A 17,620-nucleotide genomic window follows, 5' to 3' on the forward strand; every position below is an offset into this window, starting at 1 on the left:
TGGTGTTTGCATATACAGTCGAAGTCAAAAGTTTACATACACCTTGATGAATCTGCAAAATGTTAATTATTTTACCAAAATAAGAGGAATCATACTAAATGAATTTGAACAAAATTAGTTGAATTTATTAAAATGGCCGCATTCAAAAGTTTACATACACTTGATACTTAATACTCTGTTGTTACCTGAATGATCCACAGCTGTGTTTTTTGTTTAGTGATAATTCATGTCTTCCTTTGTTTTTTTCTGAACAGTTAAACTGCCTGCTGTTTTTAGAAAAATCCGTCAGGTCCCACAAATTCTTTGGTTTTTCAGCACTTTTGTGTATTTGAATCCTTTCCAACAATGACTGTATGATTTTGAGATCCATCTTTTCACACTGAGGACAACTGAGGTACTCATATGCAACTATTGCAGAAGGTTCAAACATTGCTGATGCTTTAGAAGAAAAAAAACGATGCATTAAGAGCTGGGGGTGAAAAATTTTGAACAGTATGAGGATGTGTTTTCACGTTTTGCCTAAATATAATATTTTTTTCATTTAGTACTGCCCTTCAGAAGCTACAGAAAGTACTTACTGTACAAGTTCCTCAGAAAACAAAATAAGTTAAATTTACCCTGATCTTCAAATTCAAAAGTTTTCTCTTAATGCATGATTTTTCCTTCTGAAGCATCAGAGAGTGTTTGAACCTTCTGTAATAGTTGCATATGAGTCCCTCAGTTGTACTCAGTTTGAAAAGATGGATCTCAAAATGATACAGTCATTATTGGAAAGGGTTAAAAAACTAAAAAAATGCTGGAAAACCAAAGAATTTGTGGGACCTGAAGGAGTTTTCTAAAACAAGGCATGCAGTTTAACTGTTCAGGACAAACAAGGGACTCATGAACAACTATCACTAAACCAAAAAAACACAGCTGTGGATCACTCAGGTAACAACACAGTATTTATAGCATACTAACTTGTAGAAAATGATCACCCGATGTCCCCTTCAATAATACTGTAAATATTACTGCAGCATTCGTTTGATTGTTTTGTACAATGTGAAGGCTTTAAAATCATATAAAGGCAAGATTACAAAACAATAGAAACTCAAATCAATATTAACTCTGTGCATTTATTTATTTAGTAGTCTTGATCACCCTGTCAGGATTTATTTTGTAATAACGATCATCTGACTGTACTTTATATCCCATATATGAGCGTCTATCGCCTACTGAGGAATATTGATCGCCTGCTAATCTGGATGTTCTTCCCAATTTGTTAAAATTCAAGACATTCGATGGGTCCTGCATTATATTAATGCAGTTTGGGACAGGATACAAGGCTACTACGAATGCAGAGAGCACAAATTTAATAGGTTTCGGGCTCAGAAACCGGGACACAGAAGAGCGCTTATGTGTGGAAGATTAATGAGTGCTCAGAGGAAGATAAGTCTTGTGTATATAGACAGAAGTATTTCTGTTTATTTACAAACACGGCTGTGCTTTTTAAACATGCCGTGGTCAGAAAAAATTGCTTTTTTTCATAAAAACTGTTATTATGTTATTAAAGAATCTGGTAGGGTTTTTCAGAGAATCAATATGAGAATCAATTGTGTGAATTAATGCAATCTTCCTAGACTAAGTACAGGAATTTCACTTCTGGAATGGCCATAGTCTTATGTCTGAGCATGTTTTGACTGAAAATCTCAAGGGTACACTAAAAATGGCTGACACTTGATTCCCATGGCAACAGAATCAAGCATGTGTCCTAGCAACTGAAGTTATGGAATAAATTTCATCCTGGTACAAAGTATTTGACTGACTTTGCAAGAAAGCGCAATGATGCAGATACCAGACTCGACAAAAAATGCAGGTCTCTTCCTGTTTTACGAGCAACTGCTTACCAACCAATTTGGTCATCATAGAAACCAGTCTTACAACACAACTGGGCCCTGAGAAGTTTATTTTATTTATATATATATATATAATTTTTTTTTACAGTGCTGACTGGCAGGAAGGCCAAAATATACAGAGAGTCAGTTTTATGCAACATTTCAAAGTAGAAAGCTTTAATGAAATAATAATGAAAGCAGCATGATGCTGGCAAAAAAAAAAAAATTCAGTGTGAAATTATTAAATATGTATTGACAACAATTCTTGAATAAACTGTCTAGGGATGCAGTCTCTTTTCACTGTAAGTTTCACTGTAAGTTTCTTCTGAATTTATGAGGATTATAGACCATTTTATGAAGGCTAAAATAGCTCTAATAGACCAACTAGCAAACAAACAAAATATTTATTAATAATTGTATATATTAATTAATAATTGTAATTATTCAAATTTTATCAAGATGTTATTACACTGCTCTTTGGAATGCTTGATTCTGATTGGTCAGTTGAGACATTTGCAGGTTCGTTCTTTTCAAATAATCACCGCTCCAAAGTAATAACGCATAGCCGGTACTACTTGTATGTTTAAAATCCCTCCGTGCCAACAAAGATTACCGTTTGGCGCCATCTTGTGACAAACACTGGAAAACCACAATTAACAATCGAAAATTTCGACATTAATCTATTTAAATTGTCTTACTAACGTACATAGTTTGAATGTTAGTCACGTGGTACTATATCGCTCCGCGGAAGGATAAAAATGTTAATTTAAAACAAATATGCCAATAAAAGATGTCAAATTCATATTCATGTCCAGTTTTTTTTTTCCTTATGTGGCAAGTAGCCGTGTAATAAGCGGGATAATGTACAGGCAGCCTGTAGTTATCACGAAATAAGGCCCTTCAGTGTGATCACACTGTCGGGGCTTATTTCTGCGATAACTACCGGCTGCCTGTACATTATCCCTTACTTAAAAGGAACCCAGGTGTTAAAAGAGAAGTTCACTTCCAGAACAAAAATTTACAGATAATTTACTTACCCCCTTGTCATCCAAGATGCTCATGTCTTTCTTTCTTCAGTCGTAAAGAAATTTTGTTTTTTGAGGAAAACATTTCTGGAATGTTCCATATAGTGGACTTCTATGGTGTCCGCGGGTTTGAACTTACAAAATGCAGTTTAATGCAGCTTTAAAGGGCTCTAAATGATCCCAGCCGAGGAAGAAGGGTAAAGTTGGACAAGAAAATGAGATGGGAGTTTGTTGACGTACCCTAACTGTCTTGTACCGGAATGCACAGAGTTCACGCAGAGCTAGACAAGACGAGCATTTGAGGTTAAAAGGTATATAAATTGTCAACCTTCTTCCCTTCTTCCTCGGCTGGGATCGTTTAGAGCCCTTTGAAGTTGCATTTAAACTGCATTTTGGAAGTTCAAACTTACCTTTGAAGTCCACTATATGGAGAGAAATCCTGAAATGTTTGCCTCAAAAAACACAATTTGTTATCGACTGAAGAAAGAAAGACATGAACATCTTGGATGACAAGATAAATTATTAATTTTATTAATATGAGCAAGTTTGAACTGTGAAGCAGGATGTATGAAGAAAACTAAAAAAAATCAAGCTACATAGATATCACTTTTTCAATTACGCAGAAAGTGTGAAAATATTTTTTTCACTTGCATTTAAGATACATAAAATACTAGCTATGAAAGGAGACCAGTGTTTAGCATCATTTAGATGGTATATTTTTATTCATATTTTCAATCAGTTTTTATTTTTATATTTTTTAGTTTTAATTTTAGTTTTAGTTAAAGTGTTAGTAATTTTTTTTTTAATTTAGTGTTTTTTAAAATAATTATTTGTCTGAATTTTTTTTTACGTTTTTATTATTTATTTTAAATTATTATTATTTAGGATACATAAAATACTAGCTATGAAAGGAGACAGTGCTATTTAAGTATCATTTAGATATTATATTTTTGTTAATATATTCAATCAGTTTTTATTTTTATATTGTTAGTTTAATTTTAGTTAAAGTTTTGGCAATTTTGTTATATATTTTTGTAATTGTAGTATTTTTTTTTTAATATTTTTTGTCTGTAAAGGTTTTTTAAGTTTAAAAAAAGTTTAAGTTTAATGTTTTAGGATTTAGGATAAATAAAATACCAACTATGAAAGGAGATGAGTGTTTTTTAGTATAATTTAGATATTATATTTTTATTCATATTTTCAATCAGTTTTTATTTTTATATTTTTGGTTTTCATTTAAATTTCAGTTAAAGGTTTAACAATTGTGTTGTATTTTTTTTAATAATTTTTAGTTTGAATAGTTTTCATTTTTATACTTTAGTTGTAGTTATTTTAGTACATCAAGTTAAACTAAATTAAAATGGAAAGGATTTTATATTTTATTATCAATTATATTTTATTATGATTTCAAGTAATAAAAATGTTTTTTTTTTATGGTTTTAATTTTAAAACAATGAGACATAGGTCATTTAATTATGCCAAAGTTGCTGAAAATATTAAACATAATTGTGAAAATATTCATAACTTTTAAAAGAGGATTGAATTCTCTTCTATTGCATTTAGAGTATATGCTCTGTTAAACATTAAACACTAAATCAGACACTAAACCAATGACCGTGCGAAAAGTGTTTTAAAAGTGATTATTATCTTCAAGTCCACAGGGCCGAAAGCAGAAAGCAGAAATACTTGAAGAAACTCCCATTAATGAAGTGTTATTTAAAAACTGTTTAAAGCGCTGCCATTTAAGTTCGCCCTATCTACTGTACTTTAAATGATTACTGTAGGGCAAGAACGTTTCATTGCTCAAAATTACATCTTGCGAGGCAGTTAAAGTGCTCGCAGTGCCTTATAGCTACATGACTCGTATGTAATTTTTCTCAAACATTTATCTACAGAAGTAAAGGCCCCGTGGTAAATACTGAATAAATATGGAGCCGATAAGCCGCATTTAAGCCTCTGACAGGCAGTCTGTCAAGTTGCAATGTATTCAAGAGCATCTGGACTTCATTATCCATTTGTTGGAGACATTTTGACACATATTCAAAAAGCTTCATCAGTCATTATGACATTGTGGTGGTGTGAAGATGTTTAATCCACCATCAGATAGCTGATGAAGCCACTTGGATGAGAGGAGAGGCAAAACATCTTCCACAAATGAATAACCAACTCCAGATGGCCTCGCAATCATTTTTCTCCCTGATATTCTGCAGTGTCTTTTGAGTTTTCAGTCGCAGCTCTGCCAGGCAAACGTGACTCGCAAACACAAGCCCTCGCTATTTATCGTGCGATCAGTTTCACGGCTAATTAACTTGATGCTGTCAAGTGAGAATTACAGATGTTTGTGTGACTTTGGCTGTTTCAGACAAAGACTGGGATTTATTTGCTTCAAGATGGTAGCGAGGAGCCTTTCAATATCCGCTTGCACCTGGCCAAAGATATTCTCACCATTCAAGAGCAAGACGTCATCTGTGTGTCTGGAGAACCGTTCTACTCGAGTGTGAGTTCAGCAGTTCTTATTAGAAAACAGATTGAGCCAGTCCTGGAAAATACAAAGCTGTGACGTGAAACAGCTGTTCAACACGTCCTGTTGTTGTTTACATGTCAGGGACTGCATCTTATATATTGGAAGAAAATGTTTAGTCAGGAACCTTCAACATGTTCTTAATGTTATCTTTTATTCAGGTCAAAAAAAGCATTTTAAAATGGCTAAATCCCTTGACTACTACATAAGTGAGTTTTTAAGAATATGTGACCCTTAAGTAGCACAGGTATATTTGTAGCAATAGCCAAAAATACATTCTATGGGTTAAAACTATCGACTTTTATGCCAAAAATCATTAGGATATTAAGTAAAGATCATCTTCTATGAAGATTTTGTGCATTTCCTACTGTAAATATATCAGAACTTTATCAAAATCACTTTAAAGGGGATTTTCTCAATATTTTGATTTTTTTGCACCCTCAGATTCCAGATTTTCAAATAGTTGTATCTCAGCCAAATATTGTTCTATCCTAACAAACTAGACATCAGTGGAAAGCTTATTCATTTAAAAAAAAATTAAAATTCAAAAAAATTAAATTTAAAAAATTGACCCTTGTGACTGGTTTTGTGGTCCAAGGTCACATATGAAGACATAAATAGACTCAATTTTCATTAAAATGTTATCTTATTAAGTACAATTCATATCAACATGAAAGCAAAATTTACCCTATTAACATTTTTTAGTCTTATTGTGCAAGATGCATTCTTGCTTATTATTAGAAGTAATAAATAATAATTATTATAATTATTCATTTTAGATTTCAAAGAATATATACACTACCAGTCAAAAGTTTTTGAACAGATTTTAAACTTTTTTGAAGAAGTCTCTTCTGCTCAACAAGCCTGCATTTATTTGATCCAAAGTACAGCAAAAGCAGTAAAAAATTTAAATATGTTGTTTACTATTTAAAATAACTGTTTTCTACATTAATATATTTAAAAATGTAATTTATTCCTGTGATTTCAAAGCTAAAATGTAAGCATCATTACTCCAGATGATCCTTCAGAAATTGTTCAAGGAACATTTTTTTTATTATTATTAATATTTAAAACAGTTAAGTACAGTTTTTTAGGATACTGATGAATAGAAAGATCCAAAGATCTTATAAAGATTATATATATATATATATATATATATATATATATATATATATATATATATATATAGTGAAAAATTGATCAAAAGTAATGATAAAGGCATTTATGATGTTACAAAAGATTTCTATTTCAGATAAATGCTGTTTTTATGAACTTTCTATTCATCAAAGAAACCTTAAAAAATTCTACTTAGCTGTTTTCAACATAATATTAATAATAATAAAAATAAATGTTTTTTGAGCAGCAAATCAGAATATTAGAATGGTTTCTGAAGGATTATGTGAGTGGTGTAATGATGATGAAAATTCAGCTTTGAAATCACAGGAATAAATTAGATTTTGAAATGTATTCAAATAGAAAACAGTTTTTTAAATAGTAAAAATATTTCACATTTTTACTGTTTTCACTGTACTTTGGATCAAATAAATGCAGGCTTGGTGAGCACAAGAGACTTCTTTTTTAAAAACAATTAGAAAAAAAACTTAACTGGTAGTGTATTTTGGCAAATCTGAGCACAATTTGTGATGTTGGCTTGTTTTTGAATGGTTTCTGAAGGAATCATGTGATTGGTGTAATGATCCTAAAAATTCAGCATTGAAATCACAGGAGTAAATTAGATTTAAAAATATATTCAAATAGAAAACAGTTATTTTAAATAGTAAAAATATTTCAAAATGTTACTTACTGTTCAATAACGTTTGACTTGTAGTGTGTTTGTATATATGACCCTGGACAACAAAACCAGTCATAAGGGTAATTTTTTTAAAATTGAGATTTATACATCAGCTGAAAGCTGAATAAATATTGATGTATGGTTTGTTAGGATAGGACAATATTTGGCTGAGAAACAACTATTTGAAAATCTGAAATCTGAAGGGTGCATAAAACCTTAAATATTTAGAAAAGCGTCTTTAAAGTTGTCCAAATGAAGTTCTTAGCAATGCATATTACTAAAAAATTTTTTTTATATATATTTACAGTAGAAAATGTACAAAATATCTTCATGGAACATGATCTTTACTTAATATCCTAATGATTTTTGTCATAAAAGAAAAGTTTTGACTATTGCTACAAATATACCCGTGCAACTTAAAAGGTTTTGGGCTTCCAGGGTCACATATAGATAGATAGATAGATAGATAGATAGATAGATAGATAGATAGATAGATAGATAGATAGATAGATAGATAGATAGATAGATAGATAGATGCTAACAGTTTCACAGCCTTAATAACATGCTAATTACAGCTGTGAGTTTTATCGGAGTTCATTTCATTGAAATATTTGTGTGCCGCTGAGGATATAAATCCATAGCCCGAGGCGTTACCTCAAAATATCTTGCCGCAAGAAAAGAACAACTCTGAGTCATTATTCAGCTCTGGAATGTGTCATCACACATGTAGGAATGTGCTTTGAATGATTTCATACTTAATCCAGTTAACCTGTGCCCCTTTGTTTCAACGTCATTGTCTGAAACAGAATGAAACTGCCAAGTGCGTGTTTCACAGGCATTTGCGGCAGAATATTTTGACCATTGTGTTGCATCTATCATTGTCATTACAGCAGACAGCCGCTTTAACGCCGGTTTGAACAGACAGATCATGTTGTATTCACTGCCCTTTAATTAAGTTACCGGCATTGTTGGCATGGTGCCGTCTTTTCCCTTGGGAAATCTACATGAAAAGCAGGCAATTAAAATTAATTAAGGACCTTCTCAGTTTCATGAACCAAACTGAACTGAAACGTAAACTACCTGTCTTTCTCAACTCAAAGACACGGCGTGGCATGAAAGTGACGTGTTTCCTTTGATTCCTTACAGGAAAGAACAGTGACGATCCGTCGGCAGACAATCGGAGGATTTGGTTTGAGCATCAAGGTGATCGCGCAGTTTCTCGCAGCTTTCACTCAACTCTCACAATTTTTTTCGCAAGACTTTGAAAGTCTTTGTGTTATCATTTTTTCATAGGGTGGTGCCGAACACAAGATCCCTGTTGTTATATCTAAAATATCAAAAGAACAGAAGGGTAGGCTGTTTATTTACTCTCTCTCCTCTCCCACTCAAAATAACAAGTTGTTTATTGGTTTACACTTTTAACGTTTTTTTTTTCGTTCGCAGCTGAACTTTCCGGACTTTTGTTTATCGGAGATGGAATTCTCCAGGTATGCACGAATACATAAACGGGGTTATAAGATTAAGATAATTTCTCTGTTAGGGACCCTTTAAAACTCCCACAGTGTCTTAATGTGATTCACTCAGCAGATGTTTAGGGAGCGTCTGGTTTTTGATGGGAATTTGAGTTGTCATTTTGGAGCAATGTTATTCTAATTATACATTCAATCTGAATTATGTATGTATTTTTATGAACATGAAGGGCTTGTTTTAGATATGGGAATTCTTTGTAATATCCATAGTATTTTCATAACAATTAGCAAAATCTACTTTTTTATCCTTAATAATATTGTGGAAGCCTCTGGTGGATGTACTTGCTATGAGCAATTATAAATGATTCAAATATTTATAAATTATATTACTGATCAAAAGTATTTATTTATTCAGCAAGGATGCATTAAATTGGTCAAAAGTGGCAGTAAAAACATTTTCAATGTTACTAAAGAACTTTCTATTCATGAAAATATGTGTTAATAATTCATTTTAAACAACTGTTTTTATGATTGGTAATTAGAAATGTTTCTTAAACAGCAAATCAGCATATTAGAATGATTTCTAAATGATCATGTGACACTGAAGACTGGAGTAATGATGCTGAAAATTCAGCTTTTGATTACAGAAATGAATTACATTTTAAAATATGTTAACATAGAAAGCAGTTATTTTAAATTGTAATAATATTTAATAATATTACTGCTTTTATTGCATTTTTGATCAAATAAATGCAGCCTTGGTGAGACTTTTGTAACGTTAGTTTATGTAATATGACAGCGTTTTAGTGCCACATAAAAAAAATTAAAGATTACAAGATTAAAGTTGTAATATTCTAAATTACGAGAAATAACAAAATATTTTGAGAATAAAGTCGAAATTACCAGAATAAAGTGGAAATGTTCTGAGAATAAAGTCAGAATGATGAGAATTAAGTCTAAATATTTTGAGATTAAAGTCGAAGTGTTTTGAGAATAAAGTTGAAATTATGAGAATAAAGTCTAAATATTTCAGTTGAAATTACAAGAATAAATTTGAAATATTTCGAGAATAAAGTCGAAATGTTTTGACAAAATTAAAAATATAAAAATAAAGTAAAAATTATAAAAATAAAGTCAAAATGTTTTGAGACATTCTTGAAACATTTTGACTTTATTATCGAAATTTCAGCTTTATTCTTGAAACATTTTAACTTTATTCTTGAAACATTTAGACTTAATTCTTGAAACATTTCTAATTTATTCTCGAAACATTCCAACCTTATTTTCAAAATTCCAACTTTATTCTCAAAACATTCCGACTTTATTCTCAAAATTCCAACTTTTTTCTTGAAACATTTCGACTTTATTCTCGAAACATTCTGACTTTATTTTCAAAATTCCAACTTTATTCTCAAAACATTCCGACTTTATTCTCAAAATTCCAACTTTATTCTTGAAACATTCTGACTTTATTCTCAAAATTCCAAATTTTTTCTTGAAACATTTCGACTTTATTCTCGAAACATTCCGACTTTATTTTCAAAATTCCAACTTTATTCTCGAAACATTCTGACTTTATTCTCAAAATTCCAACTTTTTTCTTGAAACATTTCGACTTTATTCTCGAAACATTCCGACTTTATTCTCAAAATTCCAACTTTTTTCTCGAAACATTCCGACTTTATTCTCAAAATTCCAACTTTTTTCTCGAAACATTCCGACTTTATTCTCAAAATTCCAACTTTTTTCTCGAAACATTCCAACTTTATTCTCAAAATTCTGATTTTATTCTCGAAACATTTAGACTTTATTCTCAAAACATTCTGACTTTATTCTCAAAATTCCGACTTTATTCTTGAAACATTCTGACTTTTTTCCTCTAAACATTTTGACTTTTTTGAGTACTCAAACGCTGTCGTAATATCAGTATCTATTCAGAACTTCCACTTACTACTCTTTTACCAATGTTTTTCTCCTTTACTAATGATCTCATTAGATAAACGGCATTAACGTGAGGAGTTACCGTCATGAAGAAGTGGTAAGTTTTATTTTTTTGGCTAATAATTCAGTTCAATCAATGCTGTTTTTATAAAGCAATGAATGGTATTGTATTCTTTATCCCTGTGTTCAGTCTTTTAACAGATGCGTGTCAGTGATTTTGACTCACCCTTTAAAAGCCTGATTAATTATAACCAAATGAATAACACCTTCATTTTAATAAGCATGTGTTCGGGTCTCAGGTGCAGGTTCTGCGAAACGCAGGTGAGGAAGTGACTCTAACCGTGTCTTTCCTGAAGAGGACGCCTGCATTTCTGAAACTGCCGCTGTGTGAGGACTGCTCATGTATGTCTGTGTTTGGACTCGCTACATTTACCGGTTAATACAGAACCTATACAGTGTTTTTTAAAGTGAAATTTACAATGAAGTAGCATTGTTTTTTACCCGTTTTTTATTTTTATTTTTTTTAGGTATACCAAGTGACCAGAGCAGTGGAACATCGTCTCCATTGTGTGACAGCGGCCTGCATCTAAACTACCATCCCAACAACACAGTAAATGTCTATAAAATATCTATCTATCTATCTATCTATCTATCTATCTATCTACAGTTGAGGTCAAGAATCTACAAAATGTTAATTATTTTAACAAACTAAGTGGGATCATACAAAATGTGTGTTATTTTTTATTTAGTACTGACCTGAATAAGATATGTCACATAAAAGATGTTTACATATAGTCCACAAGAGAAAATGATTAAGTTATAAAAATTACCCCAAACTGACCCCCAAGTTTATATACACTTTTTATGATTTTTATTTTTATATTTCAGTTTTCATTTTAATTTTAGTTAAAATTGTAGTAGTTTTGTTATATACTTTTGTCACTTTTTAGGTTTTATTTTCATATTTTTATTTTGCTGTTTTAATAATATTAGTATTAATGATAATATTATTTCAATTTAGTTTAAATTTTGATTAATATTTTTTTGTGCTTTTATCATTTTTATTAGTCGATGTTTTTAAATATTTTATTATAACAATGTACAGATGATTTGTTTTTATCTGTGCTATTTTAGTATTATTTATATACTTCCATAGTATTTATTAATATTTTTAATTAAAAATATTTTCAGTTTTTATTTTAATTTAGTTCAAATGTTAGTAATTTTGTGCAAAATAACAAACAAACCTTATTTTATAATTTATACTTTTTATATTTCAATTTCACTTTAAATTAATAAGTAATTTTAGTAATTAGTAATTTGATGTACTTTCATCATTTTTATTCGTTTTTGGCTTTTAAATATTTATTTACCTTTGATTTATATATATTTTGCTGTTTTAATAAAATTAGTACCTAATAATATTATTATTTTAATTTAGTTGAAATTTTAGTAATTTTGTTTTGTGCTTTGATCATTTTTATTAGTTGTTTTTTAGTATTTCTAATTATTATTATTTTTTGTAGTAGTTTTAGCACTTTAAAAACGTATTTAAAAACTTTAAAGCAACAAATTAAACTTACTTAATAATGTTTATTTTATCTTTTTTTCCAGTTTTCATTTAAATTTCAGTTTAAATTTTTGTAATTTTATTATGTACTTTAAAATAAGTATCTATATTTCTCTGTTTTAGTAATATTATCATTTTTATTTTATTTCAGTTTTCATTTTAATTTTAGTTTAAAGGTTCAAATACACAAAAATGCTGAAAAACCAAAGAATTTGTGAGACCTGAAGGATTTTTCTGAAGAACAACGACAGTTTAACTGTTCAGGACAAACAAGGGACTCATGAACAACCATCACCAAACAAAAAAAAAACACAGCTGTGGATCATTCAGGTAACAACACAGTATTAAGAATCAAGCGTATGTAAACTTTTGAACAGGGTAATTTTTATAAATTCAACCAATATTTTCTCTTGTGGACTTTATGTAAATCTCTTTTATGTGAAATATCTTATTCAGGACAGTACTAAATAAAAAACAACATGCATTTTGTATGATCCCTCTTATCCCTGAACTGTAGCTGTCATCTTTATCTGTAATCTCTGTGTTTGTGGCAGGACACATTGTCTTGCTCGTCTTGGCCGATGTCTCCGGGGTTGTGTTGGGAGAAGAGATGGGTGGATCTTCGACTCATCCCTCTCTTGCATGCACGTCTGTCCCAGTACGTCCCAGGTACTGACATTTGCAGGTGAGCTGAGCAGGAACCGCACAAGAAATGCCTCTGTTTCGTTTGCCTGTACTCGATAGTACTTCCAGCGCTTAATGTGATGTATTTTGCTCTTGCTTTCATCTGGTAATTCTGTTTGTATTCTAGTCACACAGGATTTTCCTTGATTAGTGTTTTAGGGGTTATATTAATTCACAGCCATTCCCAAATGAACCACATTAGACCTTTAATACCGAATGCAAACTTTGATGAGGTTAAGCTATTTGAAATGAGACCTTTTTGCAGATCAAGTGGAACGTAATTGAAAACTCCTAAATTGGATTGAATTAAATCAATCTGTTTTTTAAATTGCTTTGAATTGAGAAAGGAGAATTAGACATTAGTTAGGTACTTTTTGCATTTTGTGGAATGTCTCTCAAGTGTATGTATTTCTAATTTCTCCAGGCAAAATGCCTTTCAAGTCATCGCTGTGGATGGGGTGTGCAGCGGGGTAATTCAGTGCCCCAGTACTGACGAATGCACCGACTGGCTGCAAGCAATAGCTTCTAACATTTCTGCTCTCACCAAGCACAACGTGAGTACAAATGCCGTTTCAGCATGCTAAAAATGTCGCAATTTACAAACGGTGATTGCTTAGATTGTAAATACTGTTCCCCTTCAGTCGAATCACTTCGACGTTACATTGGGATCACATTGGGTTACCTTCGTAACCTAGACGTTTCTTGAACAGCAAATCAGCATATTAGAATGATTTCTGAGGAATAATGTGAAGAGTAATGATGCTGAAAATTCAGCTTTGATCACAGGAATAAATTATATTTTTAAATATATTCAGATACAAAACAGCCATTTTAAATTGTAATTATATTTTACAATATTTTAGTAGTTTTTACTGTTTTTTTTTTCATTAAATATATATAGCCTGAGAAATAAACTTGCAATTCTGAGAAATAAAGTTGGAATTGTGAGATATAAACACAGTTGTGACTTTATAACATGCATTTGCAGGTTATTAAGTCAGAAATGTAAGATATAAACTCTAAGACGACAACATTTTTTGTTCCCATCAAAATGGCACTTTATAACTCGCAATTGCGAGTTTGTCTCACAATTCAAAGAAAAAAGGTCAGAATTGCGAGAAAAAAGTCAGAATTGTAAGATATAAACTCGCATTTGTGAGAAAAAAATCTGAATTGTGAGACATAAACTCGCATTTTCAAGAAAAGTCAGAATTGCGAGTTTATATCTCAATTCAATTCTGACTTAATTTCTCAGAATTAAAGTTTATATCTCACAATTCTGACTTTATAACTCACAATTGCGATTTTATATTTCACAATTCTGAGAAAAAAGTCAGAATTGTGAGTTATTATCATGCAATTCTGGGAAAAAAAAGTCAAAATTTTAAGATAAAAAGTTGCAATAACATTTTTCTATTTTTTATTCAGTGGCGGAAATATGCTTCCATAGAAGCAAATCTCAGTTTCAGTGTGATTTCAGATTTTTGGACCCCTCTATACATTTGTTAGTCACATTATAATACATAAAGGTTAAATTACATAACGTCTAGGTTACGAAGGTAACCCTCGTTCCCTGAAGGAGGGAACGGAGACGTTACATTGGGATCCCAATGTAACGTCGAAGTGATTCGACTGAAGGGGAACATATTATTCATATTGAAAACAGTTGTGTTATTTAATGTTTGTGGAAGCAGCAATACATTTTTTTCCAGAATTCCTTGATGAATAGAATGATAATTGATTTATTTAATGCATACTTGCTGATTAAGAAAAAAAAAAATCTTTCAATAAAATTAAATATATATATATATATATTATAATAGATATATTATTGACCCCAAACCTTTGAACTGTAGTGTATATATATATATATATATATTTATATATATATTTATATTTTTTTAATTATAGAACATATAAATATTATCAGCATTTATTAAATGCATTTAGAAGTCAGTATGATTTTATTATGTTTTTGAAAGAATCTTTTATGGTCACCAAGGCTGCATATATTTCATAAAAAAATTACAGTAAAAAACAGAAATATTGTGAAATATTATTTACAATTTAAAATGGCTGTTTTGTATTTGAATATATTTAAAAATATAATTTATTGTTGTGATGCAAAGAATACTTTTCAGAATCATTACTCCAGTCTTCAGAGTCACATGATCCTTAAAACATCATTCTAATATGCTGATTTGCTGCTCAAGAAACATTTCTGATTATTATAAATGTAAATAAAACAAAAAATGAGTATTCCTTTATTGAATAGAATCCATTTAATGCATCCTTGCTAAATATAAGTTTTTGTTGTATATATAATATAACTTTTGAACAATAGTGTGTGTGTGTGTGTGTGTGTGTGTGCATGTGTATTTGTATATAAATTTATATCATATACAGAGACACTATTGGTTTTATTTAGCTTTTTTAATAATACAAAAAAAATCAAATATCATCAGCATTTACTAAATTACCGGTTAAGTTAAAAATCTATTTGAAAAATGAACATAAATTTGTTTCCTTTTGATTTTGTGTCTTTTAGCACAATATAATAATTTTTATATACGTTTTTTTTTAACAACGCTGGAGTCTGATTTAATGGCTAGCGCTCATTCTCTGACACATTCAGTCATGATGCTCCTACAGTGATTCAGCATGAATCGTGACATTTCTTCCTTCTGTTCCCTTCATTTCCATTCCGCCTTCCACTATTGCTTCTCCACAAGTTAAAAAAACACCTAAAACGCAAGGTACTGCAGTTTGTTTGGACCGGATGATCTTTGTGCAACTGTGTCAGTGCAACCTTGGCTGATTTATAGTGCTTCATTGTCTCTGGAGAGAGTGTACCGAACCAATTTGAGCAAACAGACAACGATAAACTACATTTACCCTCAATGATGGAGGTAATTCGAAAAGACAGTGAACTATTCGTCATAAATTTTCATTTTCGCCAGGCAGGTCATGTGTTGTAATCCCCTCAATGCAGTAGATTAAGGCATTAAAATGGCATTTCCCACACAATGAAGGATTTCACTCTTAATTACCGAATGAGCGCAGCGTGTGCCTCGTGGCCCAGATCACTCGCTTTTAAGCACCCCCCTACAAAAATCATCCATCCTCCATCTTGCGTTCATTTATTTTGAGTGTGTTTAGCGTTTGCCGAAAAATCCTCTCAAAGAAGATGATAAGTTTGCTCCTCACAACAATGTAGTGTAGCATTGCTTTGGATTATCCTGCTGAGGGACCATCTGGATGAGCTTTCAGTCCATTTCCTGTGAGGAAAATAGACCTTATTCCACATTCAAATGGGACGATTAGAGTCATTTGTGAGGCGGCGGAGACTGGCCGGGGTTACGTGGGTAATGAAGCTAGTGAGAATGTTAATCTCGAATAAAGCTTTCTCAGCAGGAGCGATTCTCCTGGGCTCAGGACGAACAGTAGTACCTCTGTTGGTCTGAAACACACAAGATGTATGCCGTTCTTTTATCTGCTATTTGAATAATTGGCCTGAGACACTGTAAAGGTCATTCGGTGATCACCAGAACGCTTTATTTTATATCTGTGAAGCAGATTGCTGTACTTCGCTGGCCTTCTGTTAGGATTTATGATTGAGATGCCTAGAAAATCGGATGTCGATTGAACAGGATTCATGAAACCTGTTTATTAAAGGAGCCACGTCTTAATATTTATACTTATAATTACTTAAGATGTTTTTCATTTGTAAGTCACTTTGAATAAAAGCATCTGCTGAATGAATGTAACATGTAAAAGTAGAAAAAAATGCTATGAAATCAAGGCATTTCCACAGATTTCATACTTCAAAATGCATGGGTCTGCTTTGTAGTGTACATATTATATTGAAATGTATTTTAAATATATGTTAACATAAACATAAATATGAACTATATTTAAAGGTATGTAAATATTAACTATAATATATGGAAATATTTATTTAGAAAATATTATTTATATTTAATTCATATTTCAATATATATATTTAAAAAATATAATGGACACATATTCTTTGAATATACTATTCTAAACAAGTGTAAAATAAATTTAATACTAAATAATATAAAAATAATATATAGAAATAATTAAAGCTATTTATTTATAAAAATATATATTTTTAGATTTTATAATTTAATATATATATTTTTTAATATATATATTTTTATTTAAAATATATTTTTATTTTATAAATATATATTTTATAAATATATATTTTTTAATTTAATATATACATTTTGCATTATTTATTTATTTAAATAAATATAAACCACAAATCATCTTTATATATTTAAAATGTACATGATTATAAACATAAATGCAAAATATATTTAAAGGTAAATGAATATTATATATATGTAGAATTATTTAAATCGTATTCATGAAAATATATTTTTTCATATTTTATAATTAAATATATATATTTAAAATATTTACATTTTTCATTATGTATTTATTTATTTTTATAAATCTTAAGTATAATACATGGAAATATTTAAGTACATTTATTTATTTAGAAAAAAAAAAAAAAAAAAAATATATATATATATATGTATATGTATATATATATATATATATATATATATATATATATATATATATATATATATATATAAATATGCCAAAAAATATAATGGACACATCATTTTAAAATATATTTTAAATATATATTATTCTAAACATATGTAAAATAAATGTATTAGTATATAAATATAAAAAAAGAATATAA

The 17,620-nt window shown here is 30.1% G+C and overlaps 1 protein-coding gene across 1 annotated transcript in view; it reads left to right on the forward strand.

The window, feature by feature from the left end:
• LOC141300493 (gamma-1-syntrophin-like) overlaps positions 1 to 17,620 on the forward strand; it is a 53,326-nt gene that overhangs the window by 13,362 nt on the left and 22,344 nt on the right. The window contains exons 3-11 of the mRNA XM_073830782.1: positions 5,262 to 5,396; positions 8,359 to 8,415; positions 8,506 to 8,563; positions 8,656 to 8,699; positions 10,678 to 10,719; positions 10,922 to 11,024; positions 11,150 to 11,232; positions 12,747 to 12,877; positions 13,301 to 13,430. Coding sequence (XP_073686883.1) covers positions 5,262 to 5,396; positions 8,359 to 8,415; positions 8,506 to 8,563; positions 8,656 to 8,699; positions 10,678 to 10,719; positions 10,922 to 11,024; positions 11,150 to 11,232; positions 12,747 to 12,877; positions 13,301 to 13,430 — 783 coding nt within the window. The remainder of the gene's footprint in view (positions 1 to 5,261; positions 5,397 to 8,358; positions 8,416 to 8,505; positions 8,564 to 8,655; positions 8,700 to 10,677; positions 10,720 to 10,921; positions 11,025 to 11,149; positions 11,233 to 12,746; positions 12,878 to 13,300; positions 13,431 to 17,620) is intronic.

Source organism: Garra rufa, chromosome 24 (genome assembly GCF_049309525.1).
Source record: "Garra rufa chromosome 24, GarRuf1.0, whole genome shotgun sequence".
NCBI lineage: Eukaryota > Metazoa > Chordata > Actinopteri > Cypriniformes > Cyprinidae > Garra > Garra rufa.